The 15395-nt window shown below is 50.0% G+C and overlaps 5 protein-coding genes across 5 annotated transcripts; 2 read left to right on the top strand and 3 right to left on the bottom strand.

The window, feature by feature from the left end:
* Positions 1–194: 194 nt before the first annotated feature.
* On the top strand, positions 195–2694 carry M436DRAFT_43126 (uncharacterized protein; the record flags this gene model as incomplete). Its single annotated transcript, XM_013573639.1, has 3 exons — positions 195–339; positions 393–509; positions 563–2694. The coding sequence occupies 3 exons, from the start codon at positions 195–197 to the stop codon at positions 2692–2694; spliced, it is 2394 nt and encodes a 797-aa protein (XP_013429093.1).
* A 536-nt stretch (positions 2695–3230) lies between these two features.
* Positions 3231–8365, bottom strand: M436DRAFT_71350 (putative ABC multidrug transporter; the record flags this gene model as incomplete). The annotated part of the gene is made up of 7 exons (XM_013573779.1): positions 3231–3787; positions 3843–4122; positions 4176–4652; positions 5055–5226; positions 5277–5535; positions 5583–7356; positions 7580–8365. 7 exons carry the CDS (start codon positions 8363–8365, stop codon positions 3231–3233), a joined length of 4305 nt encoding a protein of 1434 aa, XP_013429233.1.
* A 1416-nt stretch (positions 8366–9781) lies between these two features.
* On the top strand, positions 9782–11210 carry M436DRAFT_43089 (uncharacterized protein; the record flags this gene model as incomplete). The annotated part of the gene is made up of 3 exons (XM_013573632.1): positions 9782–9842; positions 9893–10341; positions 10380–11210. The coding sequence occupies 3 exons, from the start codon at positions 9782–9784 to the stop codon at positions 11208–11210; spliced, it is 1341 nt and encodes a 446-aa protein (XP_013429086.1).
* A 1011-nt stretch (positions 11211–12221) lies between these two features.
* M436DRAFT_22010 (uncharacterized protein) lies at positions 12222–12788 on the bottom strand (the record flags this gene model as incomplete). Its single annotated transcript, XM_013573401.1, has 1 exon — positions 12222–12788. A coding segment is annotated over one exon (567 nt), but the record flags the coding sequence as incomplete, so codon positions are not given.
* An 883-nt stretch (positions 12789–13671) lies between these two features.
* M436DRAFT_42252 (uncharacterized protein) lies at positions 13672–15304 on the bottom strand (the record flags this gene model as incomplete). The annotated part of the gene is made up of 2 exons (XM_013573462.1): positions 13672–13710; positions 13766–15304. 2 exons carry the CDS (start codon positions 15302–15304, stop codon positions 13672–13674), a joined length of 1578 nt encoding a protein of 525 aa, XP_013428916.1.
* Between the last annotated feature and the right edge of the window lie 91 nt (positions 15305–15395).

The following is a 15395-nucleotide window of genomic DNA, read 5'->3' as shown; positions in this document are numbered from 1 at the left end:
TCCCGTCGTCTGCGCCTTTGCTCCTGCCTCTGCTCCGTCCCGCCCCTTCGCTCTTGCGACCACAAAGTTTTGCGACTCTTGCTCTTGCGACCCGATCATTCTCGACCTTCCACCTCACAAGACGCCTACCCACTGCCAAACGTCCGACTTGCGCAAATCTATCCACATCGTCATCGCATCGTTCAAGAGGGAAAATGGCGACGGTGCAACCACAATGGAACCCTCCTCCAGTCCCCGTTGAAGGAGCAACAATCCCCAGTTTAAAACTCTGGAACTCATTGACCAGGTCCAAGGTTGATTTTGTGCCTTTGCAATTGGGAAAGGTTTCGTGGTATAGCTGTATGATTGCTCGGCGAGTTTGATGCTGCCAGTATCTTGCTGATCGGCTGCAGGCGGTCCTACTGTATATGACTTCTCCCATTTGGGCCACGCGCGCAACTATGTCAGCTTGGATATCCTCAGAAGAATCATGACACATCTGGGCTACGACGTGAACATGGTCATGAATGGTATTGAAACACATGACCCCAACTCGCTGCTACATGTCTGACTCGAGATGCAGTCACCGATGTAGACGACAAGATCATTCTTGCTGCCCGTCAACAGCACTTACTGACCGACTTTATCACCAAACACGACAACATCAATGCTGACGTTCTCGATACGACAAAGGCCGCTTTTGACGCATATCTCTCCAAGAACCTTCCGCTTCTGCCTGAAAATGTCTCACCTTCCGACTACACACAAGCTGTCGAAAAGACGTACGGTCATGTCTTACAAGGCAAGAACTTGGCCAACGATGGTGCTGCCCCTGGAGACAACGAAGCAAAGGTCAAGATGCACATCAAGACATCTTCCACGGCTGCGGAAGCTCTGATTGCTCAAGCCAATGCCACAGACTATTACGCCAAGGCCTCTGGCGTCCTCTTGCCATATCTCGATGCCAAATTCGGTTCCACTATCGATGCCAACGATCACGCCCTGTTTAACAGCCTTGCAAAGAAGTATGAGAATTATTTCTTCGAAGATATGGCCGACCTGAATGTCTTGCCCCCTACCACTATCACTCGCGTCACCGACTACGTTCCCCAGATTGCAGACTTTGTTAAGCAGATCCAGGACAATGGCTATGCTTACGAGCACAACGGGAGTGTCTACTTTGACGTCGGCGCTTGGGAGAAGGCAGGAGGAGTTTATGCTCGTCTGGAGCCCTGGAACAAAGCCGACCCCGCTCTTCTTGCTGAGGGTGAAGGCTCTCTAGCAGCCAAGGGTACTTCTTTCAAGAAATCTCCAGCAGATTTTTCGTTGTGGAAGGCGTCTAAAGCTGGTGAGCCCGCTTGGAACAGCCCTTGGGGTCCTGGAAGACCCGGCTGGCACATCGAGTGCAGTGCCATGGCCTCGGACGTTCTCGGTGCGCGTATGGACATTCACTCTGGCGGTATTGATTTGGCGTTCCCACACCACGATAATGAGCTCGCTCAGTCAGAGGCTTTCCATTGCTCATGCCCCGCCGAAAAAGACAGCACCTGGGTCAACTACTTCCTCCACATGGGCCACCTTGGCATATCCGGCGCAAAGATGTCAAAGAGTCTGAAGAACTTTACTACAATTCGTGAAGCCCTGGCTAAAGGAACGTGGACGCCTCGTGGTTTGAGAATCGTCTTCCTTCTCGGAAACTACCGTGCTCCTTTGGAGATTTCCGACTCAATCGTGCAGATTGCTTCGCAATGGGAAGACAAGATATCTAACTTCATGCTTAAGGCCCTGGACACAAAAATTAATCCTAGTCAAGGAGCAGTTGACAGCGAGACTGGACTGTCGCCTGACGGTCCTCTAAAGGAGGCACTTCAGTCCGCCAAGATCTCTGTTGAAGATGCGCTGCTGGATTCCTTCGATACGCCGACAGTGATGAAAATTCTCTCTGATCTCGTCACCGCGTTCAACTCTGAGACTGGTGTTAGTGACGAAGTAACCATCGAGATCGCCAAGTATGTCACATCGATAGTCACAATGCTGGGACTGGACGCAAACGCACCATCTCATGGTATCTCGTGGAGCGGGATCGAGGTTGACCCTACGGTTGCCCCATTCGTGTACCCCCTCGCAAAAATCAGAGATGAGGTACGAAAACAGGCCATCGCAGGTACCATTGATGCACCCGCTATCCTCAGTCACTTCGACGCCACTGCGCTCAAGACTTCACCATCTACAAAGGAGGGTGCTGAAGCTGCCGCAGCCACAGCAGACTGGTTGAGCAAACTTAATGACCTGATCAAGAGCGATGCAGCTCCCAAGGCATACATGCCGCTCTGCGACGAACTTCGTGACACTACCCTCTGGAACTTGGGCATCTACCTCGAAGATCGCACTAACGCACCTGCTTTGGTACGTCCCTTAAATGCGTCTCTTCGCGAGGAACGTGCGAATCGTGAAGCTCTCGCTGCCATGAAGCTGGAGAAGGCAAGAGCAGCTAAGGAGGCTAAGGAGAAGGAAGAGCGTGAGAGGTTGGAGAAAGGAAAACTATCTCATCTCGAGATGTTCCGCACGTCGGAATTCTCCGAATGGGACGCAGAGGGCTTGCCGACAAAGGACAAGGACGGCAACGAGGTTGCAAAAAGCAGAAGCAAGAAGTTGAGAAAGGATTGGGAAAGGCAGAAGAAGTTGCACGAAGCTTGGGCCGCTGCTGCCAAATAAGTAAAAGTTCGTAGATGAGACTCGTCGGAAAACGTGTACTTGATCAAAAAAACATTTGACACCAAGATCTTGCAAACAAAGGAACCAAAAGTTGTGAACTCTGTCAAATTGTGGAATCCTAAAGACTTCTCCTATGTATGCGGAAGACTAGCACGATTGGCCATAGAAATGCATAGTCCTTACCAGAACAAAGAGACAACCACGGAGACAGGCCACCTCGAATTATCTCCATGGCCATGTCTATGTCCATGACAATACTGTGCACTTGAATGGTACAGACATAGCCGTTTATGGCCGTACGAGAGGGGACAAATATAGTTGTATCAAACAAGTAACTCAACGTCGCGGAACCACACGTCCTCTAGAACGAAGCAACAATCTCTAGAGTCTTGATTCGTAAATGAATTGCGAATATTATAGATAACGATGTTTCGATTGAATTAGAATTATGTGTCTAGCTTCGAGACTTTTACAAAGGTAATAGAATAAGGGAAAAATGAAAGAAAAAATCTATACCAAAAAATCAAGACACCTTTCTAGTAAGGGTTAGCAACGTTTCTCTGCTTCTCTCCTTCCTTGTTCTTGGCCAGAGGCTCGTGTCTTGGCCAGTGGAGTCCCTTGAGTTTTTCGGTGAATCCAGAGAAACTGAAAGTGCTGACTCTGAAAAGCCAGTATAGGGACACGGCAGCGAAGATGTTGAAGACGATGTATGCCCAGAATATACCGAATTGCCTCCATACTTGTGAATAGTAGATGTTTGAACCAGAGAGGAACTGATCTGCGTTGCTCAGTGCACAGTAGGCACAGTCCCTGATGGCATTGGGGTTTTGGAGGGTACCAGGGGCGGCTTGGAGGTATGCATCCAAGTATTGCCCACAGGTTTGACCTTGAGGTGGGTTGAAGATGCTGAGTTCAGCTTGGCTGCACACAATTTCTCTGCCGTGGAGTTGAGCAGCCACGATACCGCCGACCCAGTAGGTGAAGGGCGATACACGGTACATGAAGATCCAGAAACCAGGGAGAGCATCGGGAGACTGCATGACACCGTTGAACACCAGGGACATGGCGAACAAGAGGGTTACAATTGCGGCCGCTAAATTATTGTTAGCAAAACTTTTCGTATTGTTGAAACTGGACAAAACACGTACCTGTCTGTGCATCTGGCATGGCGACGATACAGAGATGCGCGAATGTGCCAGCGTAGATAAAGAACTCGATGAGGAAGAGGAGAACCATGCCTTGTCGCAGGGAGGGTTGGATACCCTGAACAGCATAGTAGTAGGAACCGAATACCAGAACAGCCAAGACGATGTTGTAAGGAATTTCGACGACAATGTTGGCAAGGATGAAGGCCTTCCAGGAGTATGCTTTGCTGGGTCTTTCACGGACCTCGTAGAGCGAGCGTTGGCTGACGAAGAGAGGCATTATCTGAGAGAATCGGTTAGCAAGGTCAGTTTACCGAGAGAGAATGCTATATTTACCTGCTGAACCAAAGAAGAGAAGATTGTGCAAACCATGAAGGCCGAAAAGATGACGTTCTGAAGTCCTTGGGTCGAGGAGTCGGCTTGGTAGAAAGAGAATCCAATAAACAGACCAGCAGCAATACCGAGAATCCACTTCGCGAGGATATAAGACGGCATGCGCCAGTACTGCTGGAACACACGTGTGGTGACAACGGCGATCTGGGTGGTCAATGGCATGGCGAATTCGCTGAGTTCTTCCGCAGTGGGCTCGTGATCGCGAGCTCTGCCGCTCGATTCTTCGTGCAGCTTGTCGATCTGAGTCTGAACGGCTTTGGCCTCTTCACTCTTCTTCCAGACATCATGCCAATCAGGGCCTTGTCCAGAAGATCCGGCGTTGACGATCTCGAGCATGAATTCGGCGGGATTCTCTTGGTCGTCACAGTGCCTACTTCCATGCTGCTCAAAATAGTCGAGAAGTGTCCTAGAGTTTTCTCCCTAAAGCGCGGTTGCAGTTAGCGTGATTCGACTAGACTGGATGGTACAACACCGCGTTTCGGTTAGACACGTGCGCCCAATCTGCAAGACGCCGCCCTAAAAGCAGTTTCGATGGAACAGCCTCTTACGACTCTCCATACCCTCTCCGTGTGCAAGGTTTGTGATGCGTGTAGCTATAGAAATGCACAGTGACTTCAGTAAAGAGGAAGTATCCGCAGAGAGCCGAGAGGTAGACTACTCTCAGTGGACGCCTCCTGTCTGCCGAAAGCACTGTGCATCTCTATAGTGAGAACGTCGCTCCGTCCATGCGTAGGAGGAGCGTGGGAGTTACAAACTTTAGCACACGGGGAGGCCAGATGTGCAGATAGTGCCCAACCTTGAACGTGATGTGGCTCGACTTACAATATCTCCGAAATACACCGTCTTACCGCCCTTTGCCAAAAACAAGAGACGATCGAACTCCTGGAAAAGGACGGCGCTGGGCTGATGGATAGTACACAGGACAGCTTGACCGGCGTCGGCAAGCTTGCGGAGGAAGGCGCAAATGGCCCAGGCACTCTGAGAGTCCAGCCCACTGTATAAAGTTAGTCTTATAGTCCAAGTTGCCTTGATGTGTTTTCTTGCCTGGTAGGTTCATCCAAAAAGAGCAGCAACTTAGGTTTGGCAGCAAGCTCGACACCTATCGTGAGTAGTTTACGCTGCTCGACGTTCAAACCTTCGCCAGGAACACCAACGACAGCCTCGGCGAAGTCCTCCATGTCGAGCATTTTGATCACTTCCTCAACGTAATCGTACTTCTCCTTTTTACTGACTGACTTGGGCTGCCTGAGCATGGCACTGAACCGCAAGCTTTCGCGGACAGTGGCTGTCTCGAGATGGAGATCTACAATCGTTAGTGTCGGATTTCTACCAAGAAAATTTGATACTGACCTTGTTGTTGAACATAACCACAACCTCTTTGGAAGCTGGCATCAATTGGCTTGCCATTAACCAGCATATCCCCGGTGATGACGCCCATGGTCGTACGTTGAGCGAGGGAATCCAATAGAGTCGTTTTGCCAGCACCGCTGACACCCATTAGGGCAGTGAGGGTTCCGGGTTTAACATAGCCACTGACGTGATCCAGGAGTCTGCGAGGCTCGCCCTTGATCTTGATGTCGTAAACAACGTCTCTCCAGGTGAAAATATCCTTTTGGGCAGGGATAGCATCAACTTTGTCGCTCTCGGTGTGTTCGTTCGATGCAGCACCCTGAGCAGCTGCCTCTTCGTCGTTACTGCCTTCTTTGATCTGTCCAGTAAGACTCGCGGGCGCATGTCCCTTACGGAAGACCAGAACTTCGGCAGTACTGCTGGTTGAAGAATTGACCTCAACAGCAACGAAGTACATGGCCATGAAACCGATGAGGAATGCGATCATAATGCCAAAGTTTCGCCATACGTGCGAATAAGAGTACTCGTACGCAGTCTGGATGTAGTTGTCTCCGTTAACTGTGCGGCGGCCTGCAACTGCACCAGTCTGGGAGCAGATAAATTGATCCCCTTGCAAATTGGGATAAGCAGGCACGAATTGCGAGCAGGTAAACTCTCGTCCGTGGAATTCATTAGCAATCAGAATTTCGAATGCGTAAAAGATTGGATTCAGGTAGTGGATCCAATTGAACCAAGGCTTCATGTATGGCTGGGGAAGAACATAGCCTGTATAGATGACAAGCGCAAGAACCATCACACCGGCTAATGTCATCGCCTGGGAGATTGTCTTGGTGATAGCTGCGAGCGTCCTGAAGACTGCCGACATGATTTGGCCCACAATAAACGTGATCAAGAAGTAGATGAAGAACTGCGATGGTTCTCGTCGAAGACCAGCCAGGAAATAGAGAATCAGGTTGAACACAACGGTGGTAATGAACTTGACAGGGATATCACTGACCACACCAGCGATTGCTTCTGTTGCCGGATGGTAGAGGGCATACGATTTGTGTTTTTCGACGATTGGACGTTGAGCATAGAGACTGTTGATCTCGTTCATGGCTGACAGCGCATTGAGAAGTACGGCGAAGAAAAGCACAGCTCCTTTGGACATGAATCCAACAGTAGCGTCAGGTGTTCCGTAGAAGATGGAACCGATGATTAGAGCCATGAAGACATTGACAAGGATAGCAGAGGCGGTAGATGGCAGATCGTTCCATATACGTTGATAAGATCGCACTGTGTTCAGCTTGATCTGCATAGGCACCGATATGAGGTATGGCGACTTCAGACGGGTGTGGTTTGCTTGAGCTTCACCTTTGTTCTCCCGGAAGTTTTCGACCATTTTGTCTCCAGAGACCGACTTCTCATGTTCCTCAATGCCTCGTTCCATAGTTTTGTACTCTGAAGATTCGAGCCAGCGACGCTCGAATTCTTCTGCGGTACGAGGTACTTTGTTCTCCATGCCTTTGCGAACTTTACGCTCGGCAGGATTGGTAAGACCAGTAAGGAAATCTCCAGTAGTCTGTCTCTTATCGCAAGTCCAACCTTGCTTTTCGAAGAAAGCACGAGCTTTGGGTGCAGAGCCATAATAGATGGTGCGACCCTCGTAGAGCACGATGGCCTTGTCAAACAACTCATAAATCTGCTGAGAAGCTTGGTAGATGGCGACGGCGTGAGCTGATCCACCAAGGTTTGCCAAAGTACGTAGCGAGTTGACAAATTTGAACGCAGTTGCCTGTGATTACGTTAGCACTTTGCAGATCAAAGGCTTTCTACTCTCCCGGTCAAGCGGTGTGATACTCATGACTATAAAAAGGCACAATAACTTCAATAACAGGGTAGTAACCACTGAGATGTGACGAGGCGTCGGATCTCGATGGGAACACCTCTGATCGTGAAACTATTGCGCCTTCGCACAGCTCGATGAGGGCAAGGGCATGGGGGAGGGGATGACTTACCGAATCAAGACCACGCGTCGAATTGTCCCAAGCTCCCAAAGGAGATCCAGTAAGAGCCATTTCAGCGATACTGACACGCTTTCTCTCACCACCTGACACACCACGAACGAAATCGGAGCCGACCTTGGTGTTGTATGTATGGCTGAGACCAAATACTGCCATGATGACTTTGGCAGTGTGCTTAGAGAATTCCTTTCTTGACAGGCCACGAATACGATGGCTGGGGGTGCGAGTGGAGGCAGCGAACTCAAGAGTTTGGCCAACTGTCAGATGAGGGAAGTGCTTGTCAACCTCTTGGTTGTACACGACCTCCCCCTTGAACTCTTTCATCATCTGCTTCTGGCTGACACCATTGTAATGAATCTCAGATCCTTCATCGATGTGGAGCCCATGCGTCTCGCCGCAGATGGACTTGAGGAAAGTACTGCAGCCGGAACCTGGACGTCCGAGGACGATGAGCAGTTCACCAGACTTGAGATTTCCGTTAAAGTTGTTGAGGATTTGCTTCCTTTGAGTGTTGTGCGAGAGCAGAGACTTGACCATGCCGAGGGGCTTCAAGGCGATGCCAGCGACAGTGTCTTGAAGCTGCAGAGCTGCACCTGAACCAGAGACCGAGAGATTCTTCCAGACAATACCTGCCCGAGTAGCTTTGACATTTTCTGAGTCGAAGTCTTTGACGAATGCGCGAAGCCATTTGTCCAGACTGAAATCCTTGGATTCGGGATCAATGCCGGCATAACTTGAGTTTGTTGCAGATCGAGTCAAGGTTATGAGATCGTTTCTCATGGCCTCTCGGTCTTCTCCAGGAATGTTGATTGGGGCATATGCAACAGTTTCATCACTGCTTCTCCTCGATGGCGGTGTGCTGCTGTCCTCCGCCTTTTCGATTTCTTCTGTTGATCTAGGCACGGGTTGCGGTGCGAGGTAGTTCTGCTGTGGTTCATAACTTTGGAACTGGTGAGGTTCCCCAGCTAGAGCGTCGTCTGCTATTTGCTGGGTAGTTCGATACTCCATGTTGACTATGGTAAGACAGGGAGTCAGGAGGTATAGAATTTGGAGAGGGTCTGGAGAAGAAAATGAACTAGAAGTGCTGCACCTTTCTATATCTGCGATGGAAGGTATTTGAGTATGTACTTTGTTTTCGAAACGGTTTGCATGACGAACTGGTGGCTTTAAGCATTAGAAGCCCTAGACTCCAAATCGTTGTATGAACCGAAAGTACACGGCCTAGCGTCAATCGATTGTGAAATTGTGTTTCAACGACATCATTCCGGTGGTTCCATCACAACCCCAGAGCAACGGAAGCTGGAGGACGTTGGAATAGACTCTCGGCGACCCTCCTATCCGCCATCCGAGCCCCTCGAACGGTAGCACGCCGGCTCCGTTGGCGTTTTGGTAGTGAATTACCACCTGGAGGGACGAAGCTCCGAGGAGTATAAGGTGGAGTCGGGACAAGATCTTACCAGGAAGTCGGTACCTCCTCTATGTGCTAAAGACAGCCACATCGTAGCTATAGGAATACATAGCATTTTCCCGAAGGGGTCGTCGACATATGATGATATTGTTTCCTGGGGTAGCTCTTTAGCACACTTCTATCTCGAGAGCGGTTGTGCGTTTCGATAGCTTTCAATGGTTATGTGTCACCGTGGGGAGAGTAATCCGAAGGAATGTGACAGATTTCAGTACACGGGAACGTTTTGGAGAGCATGACAAACTTTTCCAGGCACACAGCCTACCAGCGTCCAATACAAGGCACCGTTGGTCAGCTCAACAAAAGCATTCATGCTTGGCTTGGCTCAAGTTCCTTGTAGGCATACGAAGGATCGTATTCGAGACTGAGAGGTAAGACGAAAAAGCGTCCCGGTACGGAGCCGCGGACATCCGATTGCTATACGAGCCCATACGAGCTTCGTAAACACACATTCATAACTGCTGCGTCGCCCCTGTAATCTTTGTCAGACAGAGCAGCACTGCGGCAATGGAACAACCACATTCGGTTCTCTTATTCGTATAGCTTCTCGAACGCGTACGCAAAGCACACAGATAGGTATCATCGTGGTTCCTCGTGCTTCTCAACTCCATGATGTCAGCCTGTCAACATCGTCAAAATTGAGTTTCAGTGGCTTTTACCAAGACTCCCGACGTCACAGGCTTCTATCACCAAGAAATGCTTCCAACACTCGACACTCCTGCTGTCCAGCGATGGTTGGTCGTCCTCGCTCCAAGGGCTGCTCCACATGCCGAGCTCGTCACCTGAAATGCGGTATGCATCTGCCAAGTCGATAGTTGACAAGTTGGATGCACGCTGACGAGGTTCAGACGAGAGACGGCCAGTCTGCTCACGCTGCGCAAAAGACAAGTTCGATTGTGGGCCCCGCTCCGACGACTTGCAAGTCATCCATTACAGTCCCCCAAAGTCGCTTGCGCGTAATTCACCAAAATCTGCTGGCGCAACAGACGACCATGTCTTCATAACGCATCTAAACCACAAGCTGTTTACGGGAGATGATACACGCGTGCGCTGGGTTGGCTTCAACGCCATGGCGCGACCACACACGTTGCCCTGGAAGTGCTTGCTTGCATTGTCTAAATCTTTTTACGGTCGAGTGCAGCAAAACTCAGACATAACACGGCATGGTATTGCCCTGTACGGCCAATGTCTTCGGGATGTCAACAAAGGTCTATCCGACGTGAAGAAGCATTCAGCAACCGACATGCTCTTATCAATCATGATTATGGGCTTCTACGAGGCAAGATGTGACGTGTAACCTTCTGCTGACATGCTATCTGACGAGAACAGATGCTGCTTTGTACCAGTCACGACGCTTGGATCCGCCATGGACAGGGCATATCAACAGTATTTCAATTGCATGGGCCAGGAACGTGTAGAGACAAGAACATGTTCGAGCTCTTCCGCAGCAGCAGGTTTCTTATAGTCCTCTCCTCGCTGGCCAGTAGACGACCCACGTTTCTCTCGGAACAAACATGGAAAACAGTCCCTTGGCAACAGCAGAACTTAGCAAAAGACAGCATGGATAATCTTCTCGACATCATGTCCGAAGTACCTGCTCTCCGAAGTACACTGTTCACTCTGCAAAATGGCATTGATACAGGAGATGCAAATGCGGCCACGTATTATGCTTTAGCAGAAGAAGCCACTGCTGTGCTTGCTCGGTTCCAGGAGTGGAGAAAGACTTGGAACGCCTCGTCAGAAGGCTGCATCGTTAGGATCTACGCAGATGAAGAGCAACCAGAAAATGAGTATTTACATTTTGCAAGTCTCTATGCGGCGAACTGCTGTTCGCTATACGACGCTTCGCTTATACTCGTAATTGAGACCATCCTATTATCTGCTCAACCCGGACAACTGTATCCTGGGGTCGCGGCCACACTATATGAGAGAGGACGTCAGGCAGCCATGGAGATCTGCGCGAGTCTTGACTTTCAGCTTCAACACTCGCATACCAGACTCGGTCAACTTTTTGTTATCTGGCCGTTGCGAGAAGCTGGGAAAATACTGGGCAAGGGCAGTCCTGCGGAACAGCTTCTATTTGAACGGCAGAAACAGAAGTTGGCCACGGGACAAGATTCTTGGGAGATATCGAAATCGGCTTTCGGAAAATACGGTTGAACTTCCGCCCACACAGGTCAGACTTCAAGGTCTTACTGTCATCTACTCAATATCTTGTGTAACTGCAAGCATATGTCGGCATGCATACGTATCGACTCCGAACCGATGTCTCAAGAGGACCGTGCTGTCATAATTGCCTTGGCGGAATCACACAGAAGCTAATATCCATAGAACCTCGGACGATGTCAGTGTTGCCGGTACTCATATCTAGATAATCATCACGAATCTGGAAGCCTCAGAAACCAGTGGTAAATCCTCGAAAGCACAAATATCCAGCCTGCTTCATGGGTTTTACATCACTTCGAATCGATCAGCACTACATACTAACCACATGTTCTGCTCCCGTTGTGAGTGTACCAACCTCTAGTCCCGCAACACTTATGATTGATGATCGAGTCACAGATTGGCCTTAACGTCTCACTAAGATACCCACCAGGGTTGCGCCCTTAGCGCTAACGATTATCGAGATATTTGCACATAAGAATAACAGCTGGAGACCTTACTTAACCTTGACCTATTCTTCTCAGCCCCTTCTCACAAAGGCCGGAGCGACATTCTCGCTATGAAAAAGCACAAAGGTTTCAAGATTGGAGACTTATATATAGAAGGCCGAGCGTGGGTTCCTTTTCGGTGGGTCACATCCTCCCTCTGGAACTTATTGTGCATTCCCACAACTGCATGTATCACGCCCCTTTGCACACGGGAAGTTGACCGAGCAAATGAAGTAACGGAGATTCCAGAAACGTATCGATGTAATAACAACACTCAAACAGCGTTATATAAACAACAACCAAGACTCAAGTTGTAAGCATATCGACCAACCATCCGATCTCAGATCCGTCCAACAAACAACCACAGAAGTTTCTCAGCAGCTTTACTTTCCTTATCGTCTTTCCCCTTCCTCTTCTTCTCGTCCTTGCCTCTCTTTCTATCCTTCTCTGCCTTTCTATCTTCCTTCTTTGCTTTCTTATCCGCCTTCTCACGCTCCTTCATCCTTGCTTCCATAGCCTTCTCCTCAGCCTTTGCCATCTGTCTCTGCAGCTGTTGAGCCGACAACCTATCAATCGCATTCGTCTGCCTTGCCTGTACCGGAACGTCGAATACCAAGGGCGCAATGTGAGGGGACAAGGCTTGTAGTCTTCGGTCTCTTACACTGACTTGCATATCCTTCTCTTCCAGATCATTGAGCAGAGGTTTATTCGCATCAATGCCGAGTCTCTGTTTGAGCTTTTCTGTATCCAAAATCTCCACCTTGAGTCCCTGCGGCGCAAAGATTTCTTCATTGGCCGTCTTCAATAACCCCGCAACTCTTGTCTTTGAAGTCACGGCATTGGCGATTTTAGCGGTGGCTTGCAGACTCGATCCCACCAAAGCTGGGATATGGTGAGGTACCATTCCGACTATGCCACCAGCGAGATCGAGGACCTGGAGTGGGGGCGTTTGGGCGAAACAGACGTTGAGGGTATCGAGGAAGGTAAGGAAGGTGGAGAGCGAGATGTCGGTATTCGAGAGAGCGGGGCTGTAGGCACGAGTGAAGGGGTTGCCGGCGCCGGGAGCGGTTTGGGGTATCACGATGGGGGGGTCGAGGTTGTGTGTGGTGGGTTGCTGGGATGCAGAAGGTGGTTGATATGAAGATATGGCAGGTAGGCGAGCATATTGGTCTGGGATTGTCGCGTGGTAGGCCATCTTAGGCTCGAATGGTGTAGTGATGAACTCCTGATAGTTGCCGGGGTATGGTGGTGGAGACATTGGCGATGAATGTTCTTGCCAGTGTCCAGTAGGTGGTGTTAAGTAGCGTATCTCCTGAGGGTACTGGCCAGGAGCAGAGTAATAATAAGCCATATCCAAGCAGCTATGCGGCAACAAGAGTAATAAAATGGAAAGCAATCGAGAGTAGTAGTAGTAGTGTCTGATACAATGATAAGTTCTCTGAGAGATGCTCGTAGCTTTATATATACGTCCATCTCAACTAAGCCCGCTCGAAGAATATGATCCGGACGGAAACATACCTGATAACGCATGGCAGAGAGACCACACTCATCAGAGTCAACGGAGAATGCCCCCAAAGAGGCATGGTCTCGGCAGTTTTAAATCCATATCAAAAGTGTAGACCCTGATAGGGTAAGCTTTGGGACGAAGGAAGGCCGCCGATCGTTCCCGTTTCTGGAGCATTTCGCGCTGGATGCCTTCTGATTCGTTGTTTCTTCTTCACCTCTGCGGTTAAAACAGAGCAGAGCATGGCGAAGCAGTGATTCATATCCGTCCGGCGGACAAGATTCATAGGCATCTGACATCACAAGTGTTCGAAGGGAGAAATTGAGTGAGTGAAAAACCTAACTTTTGGAATGGCGAAAGACGCGCTCATAAGCTCATCAAAGGGGTATCTACGAATACCATATGCAAGAAGCTGGTGGCTAAAAAAAAAAGACAAAATCTATGTATACACGACCATCCAGTCCATCTAACCAGACAGGAACTTGTATGGGTTCATGATACCCTTCTGTAGTAATTGTTAGTATGCTTGTAAAGTGCGTATAGGCGGGTTGAATACTTACAGGGTCATACAGATCTTTGATCTGGCGCATAAGCTTAATCATGGTCTCGTCACGGCTGTAACCAATGAAGGGTGCCTTGGCAATACCCAGACCGTGCTCAGCACTGATACTGCCGTTGCGCTTAGCAACCCACTCGTACACGAAGGGTTCGAGCTGCTTCTCGACAGCTTTGTCGTAGCGGCGGACAGGTACGTTAAGGTGAAGGTTGGCATCGCCCATGTGGCCATATCCTACGACATCGACGATAGGGAAGTCATCAGTATCACCGATCAGACCAGCCTTCTCCATTCTCTCGCGAGTCTCCTCGACCAAAGCGTACATCTCACTGATGGGGATTGACAAGTCGTACTTGTAGACACCACCCCAGTGACCGAGATGCTCGGGAACACCCTCTCGGCAGCCCCAAAGCTCACGGCTCTGAGTTTGGTCTTGTGCAACGACACCATCGCTGACAATCTCCTCGCCCATGACGTGCTCAAGGAAACTCTCGAGCTTTTCTTGGTCGTGGTCGCTGTTGCTACCAGAAGTCTCGACCAGGCAGTAGAAGGGGTGCTCGTTCTCAAGAGGCAAGCTGTTACCACTGGCGCCTTTGTAAAGGTTCTGACTACGGCCGTCCATGAGCTCAAAGGCGGACAGAATCTCGCCAAGCATACCCTTGGCCTCGGCGAAGGCCTGCTGAACCTTCTCGAAGGACTCGAGACCAAAGTATGCAACATTGGTGGCTTGACTACGTTGAGGGCAGAGGATAGAGATGGCAGTGATCATGCCGATAGTGCCCTCGGCACCAATGAAGAGTTGCTTGATGTCGTAGCCAGTGTTGTCCTTACGCAGCTTGGACAAGTTATTGATGATGGTGCCATCGGGAAGAACAGCCTCGATACCGAGGACGTTGCCGTGCAAGCTACCGTATCTGAGAAGACGGAGACCACCAGCGTTGGTTGCAACGTTGCCACCAATCTGGCACGAACCCTTTGCACCGAGGTCCAGGGGGAAGATGTGCTTTCTCTCGGCGAGATAGTTGTCGGCGACCTCAAGAATGACACCAGCATCTGCTACCAGAATACCCGAAACCTCGTCAAAGCTGCGAATTTGGTTCAAGCGGGCCAAGTTGACAACAATCTCGTCAAAGACAGGAACACTTCCGCCGACGAGACCAGTGTTGCCACCCTGAGGGACGACGGCCAGCATGTTGTCGTTGCAGTACTTCAAGATCTTGCTGACTTCTTGGGTGTTTCCAGGCTTGACGACCAGCTTAGTGTGACCCTTGTATTTGCGCATCCAGTCGGCGTTGTAAGGCTCGATATCTTCTGAGGCATCCTTGGAGACACCATCGAGGACAGCGGACTCGTTGCCAAGCAGTTGCTTGAACCATTGAACGTGTTCGGTGGTGAGTTCGGCGAATTTGGGGTCTCTCTTGAGATCCGGGTATGATTCGGAAGTGTATTTGATTCTACGGGCAGGAGCCTCGGGGCCTTTTGTTCCAGAGTCTGGGTGAGGCTGGTGAGGTTCTGACGAGGCCGAGGTGGTGGGTTCGTTCATGGAGCTCTCGAAGCGTCTCTGGCCAGCAAAGACGGCGCGGGGAGCAGTGCGGGCGATGGCGGCGCGATTGAAGGCAAAGTTAGCCGCCTTG

Source organism: Aureobasidium namibiae, assembly GCF_000721765.1.
Source record: "Aureobasidium namibiae CBS 147.97 unplaced genomic scaffold scaffold_5, whole genome shotgun sequence".
Taxonomy (NCBI): Eukaryota; Fungi; Ascomycota; class Dothideomycetes; order Dothideales; family Saccotheciaceae; genus Aureobasidium; species Aureobasidium namibiae.
This window is presented reverse-complemented; position numbering and strand designations above follow the sequence as displayed.